Here is a 10,467-nt window from a genome sequence, read left to right as displayed (position 1 = left end):
TTTGTGCAATTGAATTTATTAAATAGATTACGTTTGTGTGGCAAACTAGCTGGAACAACTTGCACTGCCCTAGAGGGTAGAATAGAATTGGAAACCAAAGGAGATTCTGAAATTTCTCTACCTAGAAATCTTAGGAAATCACACCCACTGCCAGCCCCTTGGTGAAAGGTTGATCTTAAGGCATAGGGAAGGAATATCAAGTCAAGGACTGATATTTATCCTTGCAAAGCCTCTGGCTGGCAGGAATTACCTTCTTAAAAAGCATATCTACTTCTTTCCACCAACCTGGTGCATTCTCATAAGGCAGAGAAAATGCAAGGAGGAGAGCAATTAAGTCCATGGAAACTTGCGAAAGAAATAATTTTTCCCAGAGTTTTTCTTTTTCTGAGAAGTTTTAGACTGTGAACTTTTGAAATCATGGATATTAAAATATTTAAGGGAATTGGTTGCTTTTAAAGGACATTTGTTGCATATTTAAGGGCATTTTTTGCTTTTCAGTTTTTATTCCTTCGAAGTAATATTTTGAAAACTCTTATGGCCAGATTTTCTGAAAAATTAGCCTTAAGAGCAGAGAAATGCAATTCATTCATACAGGACAAACCACATGGCACAGCCAGCTCAAATGCAAGAGCCATGTTGCACGTGCCCTGCCATTTTCACATGAGAAGGAAATATTATGGTCTGTTGACTTACCAGAGCCTCTCAGAGTTGAAAGGGATCTTATGTCATTTAATTTACTCCTTTCCAAACTGCCTGAAGGTGTGAGATAATTGGAAGCCCACCATTACACAAACTTTTTTATTATGGAAATGTGTGTATTTTTACTGACTTTGCTTTAATAAAAGTGTAGTAGGAATAGGCAACAGTGATTACTCTCTCTCTAGAAATTATTTTAAAAATACTTATAACTTTGTTTCAATGGTTAAGGACAGAGAAGAGAAAGAGAATATCTAAAGATCCTGTTCTAAAGAACCAAGGAAATTAGAACCTGATCTTAATGATTAATATACACTTAAATCAAACTTTATAATAAATGGAAACTGATGGAAATAACTCTTTACATAAGGACTCGTGTCAAAATTTCTTGTTGATGAATTTTAGTGATTTTTTCTAGCTTTCTTATAGTAAATAAACATTTTCTCTTGTCTGTCTATCAAGAGAACTATTAGTTCAGAATATTACTTCCTTAATTTTAGCTCTGAATGAATCTTAAAGAAACTCAATTAAAAATGTTTAACCTCTGAGAATCCACTCTGCTTTAAATATAAAATATCAAATGTGATAGTATAATGAACAAACCAAATTAGACATAATAGTCTTTTTCAATCTAAAATAAAGTGATAATACATGAAAAGGAAAGTACATTTTTATAACATTTAACTTTTTTTAAGTTTATGGTGGGTTTCATTACTTTTCTACAACCTCCTTATCTAAATTCTTGGTTATTCCAAGACCTGGGTACAGTACAGACGCTATAAGCTGTCACAGTCAAATTGTTCCCTGAATTTCCTTTTATGCTCTAAAATGCATACCCCTCTTCTAATTGGATTTTCCAAATTATACCTAGAAAACCAGCTGGGTTGAAAAAGAGTAACTTACCTCCATTAAGCTTTATCATCAGGTCACCAAGGGCAGAAGCAGGCACTTGAACCAGAGCTCAACAGGCTCAGGATGGCTGCAGACCAGAAGTCCAGGACATGGTAGCTTGCTAAGGATGGGCTCAGAGCATGACAGAAGGAGGAAAAGTTCAGGAGCTGGGGAGAATGGGCAAAGCCAGAGTGAGGTCTAGCAGATTCCGTGACAGTTTGTCGGTTGCTTTGATCATCATTAGCTTAAGAGAAAGAGAAATCTTGAGTGGCATGGCCTACCTGCCCACCCTTTTTTTGCAGGGAAGGGGGAAAGCAACTTATTTAAATTTGAGGTGACAATCTAATCTTTTTTTTTTTCGACAGTCTAATCTTAAGATTTACATTGTCCCATTTCTGAACTAGGGGCCTCTACAAAATAGGAAATCATCATCATTTGTCCATAAGTCCATTCTCATTTCACATGAGAAATCTTCACCTCATCCCTCATGATCCCATCACAGCATTGAGACCCCATTTAAGTAGCTTTAATAGAGAGATATTCCACCTCTCAGAGCTCATATTCCATTGAAACAGCCCCTACTCTTATGTCTGAGAAAGTAGCAAATGCCCAGGAAAACCCAGGCTGTAAGGAAGTACTTAACAGTACCTGGCACATAGTGAGAACCCAATAAATGGTAAGAGCTATTGAGTTGGCCAAAAATTTCATTTGTTTTTTTCCGTAAGGTGGCTCTAATAGCATTTAGTTGTCCCTAACTTCATTCAAAACAATTTGGTTAGATTGTATTGTGACAGCTGTCATATCAGCATGCATTTTTTAAAAACTTACCAAAATTGGTGAATCTTTGTATAGCCATTTTAATATTGAAGATGGATAAAAATATGCAACATTTTTGGCATATTATGCTTTATTATTTCAAGAAAAGTAAAAATGCAACTGAAACACATAAAAAAAGATTTGTGCAGTGTATGGATAAGGTGCTGTGACTGATTGAACATGTCAAAAGTAGTTCGCAAAGTTTCTTGCTGAAGATTTCTTGCTGGACAGTGATGCTCCACAGTCAGGTAGACCAGTTTAAGTTGATAGCAATCAACTGAGACATTAATTGAGAACAGTCAATGTTACACCATGCAGGAGATAGCCAACATACTCAAAATACCCAACTCAATAAGGTTATTGGTGAAAATGAAAAATATGTCTTTTATTTTGCAGAAAAAACTAAACAAACTTTTTGGCCAACTCAATGTTGTTGCACTAACATTGGTATAGTAAATGGTTTACAAAACTTCTGCTCCCTAAAATTAACTTTTTGACTTAAAATATAATGGGATATAAGTAGCTGTTGACCTTCATGGACTCCAAGAGAGCTGAATATAAATTAAAAGTTCACTTTTCCATCCTCTAGACTCCAAAGACATTACAGAGAAGTCAGTTGTTTTCTCTTTTATGCTTCTTTTATGTAGCATCTAGCAGATATTTTTATCATAGCTTTTATTACACTGGATTATATCCTTCATTGTGTTGTAACTATTTGTTTTCATATCTCTTGCCCATTATCTGGTAACTTCTTAGAGAAAAAGATTGTCTTATTCATCTTTTTAACTACACAAGCCTACCACACTATCAAAATTTAATAAATACCAGGTAAATTAGCAGATGAGTGAATGAATTAATAAATGGCCTGTGCCAGGCAATGCACTGCACCTTCTCTCTTCTGATTGGAGAACAGAGAAGCTGCTATTACTGTGGATTGGGCTTGTTCAGAAGGGAAGAGAGAAGTTGTAGCTTTAAAGGCCTTCTTTTCAGCAGGGAACCTAAGTGGTGTGGGTATCTGACTGCCTCTCTCCTGTCACACCACACTAACAAGCCCCTCTGCTCTCCTTTGAATGAAGATTAAATATTACAATTTGAGGTTTGGGCACTGGTGCTGATTTCAGAAGTTAATTTGATAAAATATATCAACAAATTGTTTGTCAGGCTTCTGAACCAAAGACTTAATGTCAAGATGTTGGGTAATTTCTAGATGTTCCTTTCAATTCCAGCTGTTTTAGATCTGTTTATGTAGGGTTTTTTTCCTAAGATTGAACTCTTATCTTTACTTAGTAAGACCTATTAATCTTTTGTAGGGGGGTATTTTTTCTTGCCATATAGTTGAGCTGTTTGACAAAGCTCAGCAGAAACTTAGTGTGAAATGTAAGATCTTCTCCCACAGTCATTGATGTCCTCTACAACATTTGCATACACTAGAAAATGCCTTCAGTTTGTTTTTTTACCAGAATTTTGGTACTAGTCAGAAGTTTATACCAAAAAAAGAAGACTCTACTTCTCAGATATAGAGGATGAGCGATGCTGGCACAGCCACACCTGGGGCCACATGCCTTCTTCATGTCACTCCACAAGAAAGGGGAATATGCCCTGTAGGACCTGTTTGCCTGCTGAAAGCTAAGGAAACAGGAAAAGTTCCATATTAAATGCTACCCTGATTTAGCTTTCATTCTCTGCTGTAACCTCTCAGTGAACATGAGGAAATGGCAATGAAAATTGCCAGATTATCTCATTAGGGGACTAACTGGGCCTAAAGCTAGTTCAGGCATCAAGTGGATAAATTTGACTGCCCACCTCACTTAATCTCATTTCCAGTGTCACCAAGAAGCTTCCACTTTTCTAAAAAGGTACTTGAAAGCTAAATCCAAACTTCCACAGCTGTCCTCCTGGCTCTTATCATTGCCACCTCAGACCAGTGACCATCTCTCAAGAGCTACCATAGCTCAAAGGCTTGCACAGCTCTGTTGGAATACACCACACAGTGCTATATTCATGATGTGCCTTAATCTTCTCTTCTAGCTTTAGTTCTCACTTCTTCCCACAACCGTGTACACTAGTTGCCAAATTATTTACGTTAAGTGTCCTGTGGTAGCTCCCTTGAACATCTGTTCTTACATTTTCTCAGGTTCCTCCTCTTGCCTAGGTATATACCTTGACTGCCCATGATGTGTGAATTGCTTAGTACTGTGCCTGGAACATAGCTATTGCTTACAAAAATAGCAGGTATCATTATTAATATCTCCTTGCTTCAATTCTTAAAAAAGAGAGTATGTCATGTTCCCACTAAAACAAACCCTTGATCCTCATGCTTATACTCCAAATCCCTATCAAATTTTCATCCCTGGTAAGCTGAGCTACACCATGAAATAGTAAAAGTCAATGTCCCCAAACATATCCATGGTGATAGTAATCAGTACAGTGGTTGCCTCTGGGAGATGGGAATTAACAAGAAGGGGGCATCAGGGAACTTCTGGGATGATGGAATTGTTCTCTATTTTGATTCAGGTATTGGTCATATGAATGTATATATTTGTTCAAATTCATCTAGTTATACACTTAATATCAGTGCATTTTGCTGTCTGTAAAATTTATCTTAATTTTTAAAAGTCAGAATCCTATTGTATTCCCCTAAATCAGGTGTCAAAATCTCAAATGTCTACATGAGCTTGGCAGGTAAGGTAAGTATGTAGTGGGCTGGGTAGAATACAATAGGGAGAGCTGAGGGATGCTAGCACACTGGAGAGAGTATAGTCTTTTTCTAGATCACATGGACAATACATGCACAAGCAAAGTCTGTATTTAGTAGGCACCTCAGGTGTTTTGATTATTAGTCAAGTTTGTGATACACTGTGCTGTCACAGAGTTATTAATACTCTCCAAAGTGGGATACACAAGATGATCTATTGAAATGTTAAGAAGATAATACTTAGAACTTTCTTCTATTATTTTTCATGTTCATGTTTTTTTCTTCCTCATTTCACTTTAAAACATACAAAAGAACCCACAGAATGGAATATACTACATTCATCTTGGATCTTCTGTGCCAAGTCAAGCAACTGAGGTTTGAAGTATAGCACATTCCGGAGACTGCAGTGAGTAGACAGACATGACGCAGGGGTCGGCACTCCTCCACTGGTGAGACTCAGCCTCCATGGAAGAAAGCAATACTGCTACAACCATTGTAAGTGAGGAATAAGCTGCACTGCACATTTCATTCTGAAGGAAAAGGGGAGAGCACCATGGAAATCACACCCTCTCCAATTCTAAAGTGCAAGCTGAATTCAGTGCTAAGTGATTCTCTGCAAAAGAAAAATGAGCTAGTATGTGTGTTTGCAGTGGAGAGAGGAGGTCTTCCCAAGGCCTGTGATCTAGCCAGGCCACTGAAGCAGCTGGGATAATGATACAGTGATGTGCTTGTTCAGAGAAGCATGCCAATTTGATCAGCAGACCAGTGTGGTAGCAGGCAGGTACACCTGTAAAACAAAGGTGAAGGCAACCCCTCTCTGGCTTGGCAGGTCAGAGAGCACAGAACCACAACTGTAGGTTCCAATGTGCCTAGGCAACTCCCCACACTGGCCTCGAAAGCCACTAGTCCCAGCAGGACATGGTACATACCTGTGTTAGTGCCCCACTCCATCCTGTTGGTTGGACAGGTAGTCAGAAAGGACTAACTTCCTTCCACTTCAATAGAATCAGAAAATCCAGAGAAACCCAGAGATAGCACCCTGCTTAGTCCATTAATTAAAATAAAGCTTCATTGCTCTAAACAAGACCCAGTATAACAGTTGCTTAAGCAAGAATGAAGTTTATTTATCTTACATAAAAGTCCAAACTTATATTGTGGCTCTTGTTTGCAGAGTCGGTAGTCTCCCGGCTGCCTTCTGTCTACTTGCTCCTCCATCTCTAGGATGTTGCTCTTACTTACATGATCCAAAATGCCCACATGTGGCCAGTTAAAAATTGATTACTATGAGAAAAGAAGGGAAAATTGTTTTGAGGACATCCACCATTCTCTGATTCACTATAACAACAGAAGTCCAGCCCTGCAGCATGAAACCAAAGGAATCAAAAGGCAGTCTCATAGTTTGTGAAAAATAAAAGGGTTTTCCTACACTCCAGAAAGCAATTTTTAAAATCAGGCTTTTTGAGCTCAGAACATTGGATGCCAAAACTCCATAGTTTCTGGACAAGGACATGGAAAAATCCAGTCAGGGGGTTTGTCTGTCCTGAGCAGCACAACACAAATCATATGTAAATGCGATGGTATTGATGGCGGTCAATTTTTTTCAAACAAACCGGGCAATTTTTAGTATATTGAAGAAAAGTGCAGAGGCACCGACTACAGAAGATGTGGCCACATTCTGTAGAGTAAATGTGTTGTCTACTCATTTCAATCTCCAAGTACCCATCCATACAAATTCGGCACTGAATATAGCCAGGCAGTGTGCAACTTAAAGTTTCTTTTTCCGGGGCACTACGGTGAGCACTGTTGGTCACATTTACATCTCTGTTCCTCGTCAACCCCTTCTTTTCACTGCTCTCTGCACAGATGCCAATTTGGCTTTGGAATGACCTTCTGTTTCTACTTGGCCTCCTCCTTTCCTCAGTAATCACAACAGAGTCATGGTGAGTTAAGTCAATCACTGCAGGTTCTAGAGATTCAGAGGTGAGGTCGACCACTTCATCACTTTCTCCAACTTCAATCAGTTCTGCTCCCAAGATTATCTCAGCAGTTGGGCCTTCTTCCCCAGTTATATAAAATTCTCCAGCTTCTCTGGAATTCATGGTGCTAGTATCACATGTACTTGCATTCATCGTGCTTTTTGGATCCAGTCTTCAGAGCAATAAGTGACCTATGCCAACATTTACAGTGACTGTTAAAGCCCTCCGTGTCTCACAGCTGTTGGTCAGTCACTCTCTGACTTACATAAGAATTTAGAATCCAGATTTTTGGACATATCTGAACAGTGATTTTGGTTCCAGTCCTGTATCCACCTCCACAATTGCTGTGCTCTCTTAGGGATGAGGGGAGTGAATCGTCTAGGAGCCACTTATAAGACAACTCAATCTGAATTTTTAACTGAAAAATAAGAGAAAAATTAAGCTTCAGTAATATTTAAAATAAGATTGGTAGTAGTATAAAATGTTTAGATATATAAAGAAAAATGCATAGTCAAATTTTTTTGATAGTTATGCATTTAAACAAAGCTTAAGCTTTGTGTCCATTCTCATTCTATGTCCTGATGGTAGGGGGAGAAGGAAAGCCTGAGGGGCACTTACATGAAGAGAAGTACACAATCATAAACACCAAGAAAGGTTTGCAACTTCATGCAAGATCCATTATGAGGGATTCCAGGAAATACTTTTTTACCAAGTAAATATGGAGAGGCCAAAACGCTCTATCCATATTTGAGTTTCTAATAGCAAATAAGAAATGAATTATTTAGTTCATGTAAAGGTTCATCTTGCCCAGGCTTCGCCTTCTAATAGAGACAGCAAGTGGAGTTTTGAAGAATTTTAGCACAGATTCTGTTCTAGGAAAGAGGGGATGGATTCATCATAGAGAGACTTGATTTGAGTAGACTCTCTGTGACTTTTGGGTATGTGACCTAGATGGTTAAAGTTCTCAAAACTTTATAAAAGTTCTATAAATTATTTTGTGATTTTAAAATAATGTATCATTAGTCATTAAGAAAATGCAAATCAAGGCCATAATGAGATACCATTTCACACCTCCTAGGATGGCAATAATAAAAAAGATAATAGCCCTGGCTGGTGTGGCTCAGTGGATAGAGTGCTAGCCTGTAAACAAAAGGGTTGCCGGTTTGATTCCTAGTCAGGGCACATGCCTGGGTTGTGGACCAGGTCCCCAGTTGGGTGTATGTGAAAGGTAATCACACATTGATGTTTCTCTCCCTTTCTTTCTCCCTCCCTTCCCCTCTCTCTAAAAATAAATAAATAAAATCTTTTTAAAAAGATAGTGTTGGGGAAGATATAGAAAAGTTGGGACTCTCATACACTACTGGTGGGAATGTAAAATACTGGTGAGAATGTTTAAATAGGGAACATAAAATAATGTGGCAGCTTTGGAAAACAGTTTTGCAGTTCCTCAAAAGGTTAAACATGGAGTTAGCAGATGACCCAGCAATTCCACTCCTATGTTTATACCCAGAATTGAAAACTTAGGTTCACATGGAAAGCTTGTACATGAATATTGATAATAGCATTCAAATTATTCATAATAATGAAAAGTGGAACAACCCAAATGCCCATTATCTAATGAATGGGTAAACAAAATGTGGCATATCCATACAATGGAGAATTATTCAGCAAAAAAAAGGAACAAAGTGATGATGATACTTGTTATAGTATGGATGACTTTTGAAAACTTCATATTGTGACAAGCCAATCACAAAGATCACATACTGTGTGACATTTATATGAAATGTCAATAATAGGCAAATCCATGGGGGGACTGCTAACGGGTACAGGGTCTCTTTGAGGAGAGATGTAAATGTTCTAAAATTAAGGCGATGATTATACAACACTGTGAATATACTAAAACCCACTGAATTATATACTTTAAATAGGCAAGTTATATGGTTTGTGAACTATATCTCAATCAGGCTTTACCAAAACAAACACACAAGCTGCCATAGAAATGTTACACAAAACAGCTGGCACGATCTGGATTTACACACAAGCCTTAGAACCTGGTTGGCACTCGAGAGGAAAATGGGGTGAGCCCAGAAGATAGTGCAGTGCTCAGCGCTTCATCAGATGTGCTGACCTACTTACGGAAGCAATACTTTTCTTAGATTCCATAGACACTTGCCTCGTGTCAGATCCTCACATCACCCTTTACGAATTCGCCTTTCGCAACCTGCGGGCCTCTCTCCCTTCGCGAGGAGCCCAGGGAAAGCGCACCATCCGGGATGAGGCTGGGCAGCCCAGAAAGCAGTGCCCCCACCCGAAACCCGACTCACGCATCCAGTTACTCACCAATGGCCTGCTTTCCGCTTCACCGTGCCCAGATAGCTATCCAGAGATAATGGAGCAGGAAGCGTGTGCTCAAGTGGTGCACGTCGTTCGGGGATCTCCGCGGCTTCCCGGTCCAGTCCCAACAGCTGACCACGCTGAACCAGGGTGCCTGGCTTCACTAGGCAGGGAAGGCTGACTGGAGTCACAGAGCCAGGGAGAGCCAATAAATAGAAGGAAGCAGAGGGAGAGGACAGCCCAGCAGGCGGTACGCACCTCTAATGCACCCAGGCTGGCGGTGGCGCCCTGAGAAAAAGAGTCCAAGTGACAAGCTGAGGAGTCACAGCACCTATTCCCGCCAACTGGGTAGCAGAAAGCACTGGGGTTTTCCCCGTTTTTAACCGCTTTTTGCTTTTCAACAGCCCAATCAAATCCCTAGCCCGGAGTGGTTCGTCACTGGTTTCTGGGCAAAAAGTGCTGTTCCAGGATACAAAGGGGATTTCCCGTCCTTAGTTTCCTGTTTGTCCAAGGTGTCATGCTTTCTGAGAAACGGGGAGGGCGGGGTTGTTGTGTTTTTTTTTCTTCTTCCCTTTCACCCTAGTCATTGAATTCATTATTATTATTTTAATCCTCACCCAAGGATATGCTTATTGATTTTTAGAGAGAGGAGGCTGGGGGTAGGGGGTGGGGCGGTGAGAGAGAAACATAGATCAGTTCCAGGATGGACCCCGCAACTGTGCCCTGGGAGGATGGAACCCTGCGACCTTTTGGTGCACAGGAGGATGCTCCCTCCAACCAACAGAGCCACCCAGCCATGTGCTCTGGTGATTACATCAGTAACTCCCCACTCTAGAAAAGTGGTTCTCAGTGATGGCAGTATGTCTCTCAAAGAAGTTTTGTAAATTAATAGGGCTATTTTGGGTTGTTCCAATAATGGGGTTACTACAGGTACTTAGGGGCTGAGGGACAGGAATCCCAATTTACACACACACACACACACAAAATGTATGAAAAATCTGCTTATAATCTGGGCTTTATAGTCACATAAAAACATGTTTTATTGTTCAATTATTTAAA

The 10,467-nt window shown here is 39.6% G+C and overlaps 2 protein-coding genes across 3 annotated transcripts in view; both read right to left on the bottom strand.

Annotated features, from left to right (window-relative positions):
- Positions 1-6,162, bottom strand: part of TRIM69 (tripartite motif containing 69) — a 37,087-nt gene extending 30,925 nt beyond the window's left edge. Inside the window, exons 1-2 of one of the 2 annotated variants that reach the window (XM_045823804.1) lie at positions 6,028-6,162; positions 1,600-1,754 (exon numbers count right to left, since the gene is read on the bottom strand). In XM_045823804.1, the coding sequence (XP_045679760.1) occupies positions 1,600-1,605 (6 nt within the window). In that variant the 5' untranslated portion in view covers positions 1,606-1,754; positions 6,028-6,162. Of the gene's footprint in view, positions 1-1,599; positions 1,755-5,222; positions 5,346-6,027 lie in introns of those variants that run through there. The other variant, XM_045823805.1, reaches the window with a different exon arrangement.
- A 39-nt stretch (positions 6,163-6,201) lies between these two features.
- LOC123808896 (E3 ubiquitin-protein ligase RNF4-like) lies at positions 6,202-9,782 on the bottom strand. The gene is made up of 2 exons (XM_045823806.1): positions 9,415-9,782; positions 6,202-7,492 (listed from the first exon to the last, which is right to left on the bottom strand). The coding sequence occupies exon 2, from the start codon at positions 7,225-7,227 to the stop codon at positions 6,658-6,660; it is 570 nt and encodes a 189-aa protein (XP_045679762.1). The 5' UTR covers positions 7,228-7,492; positions 9,415-9,782; the 3' UTR covers positions 6,202-6,657.
- Positions 9,783-10,467: the final 685 nt, after the last annotated feature.

Source organism: Phyllostomus hastatus, unplaced genomic scaffold (assembly GCF_019186645.2).
Source record: "Phyllostomus hastatus isolate PE091 unplaced genomic scaffold, TTU_PhHast_1.1 phas_scaffold_501, whole genome shotgun sequence".
NCBI lineage: Eukaryota > Metazoa > Chordata > Mammalia > Chiroptera > Phyllostomidae > Phyllostomus > Phyllostomus hastatus.
Note: the sequence above shows the minus strand (reverse complement) of the source record. Positions and strands in the feature narration are given on the sequence as shown.

Bases quoted from the DNA above. Each gene is read 5' to 3' on its own strand.
- LOC123808896 (XM_045823806.1), bottom strand. From the start codon at position 7,227: ATGAATGCAAGTACATGTGATACTAGCACCATGAATTCCAGAGAAGCT.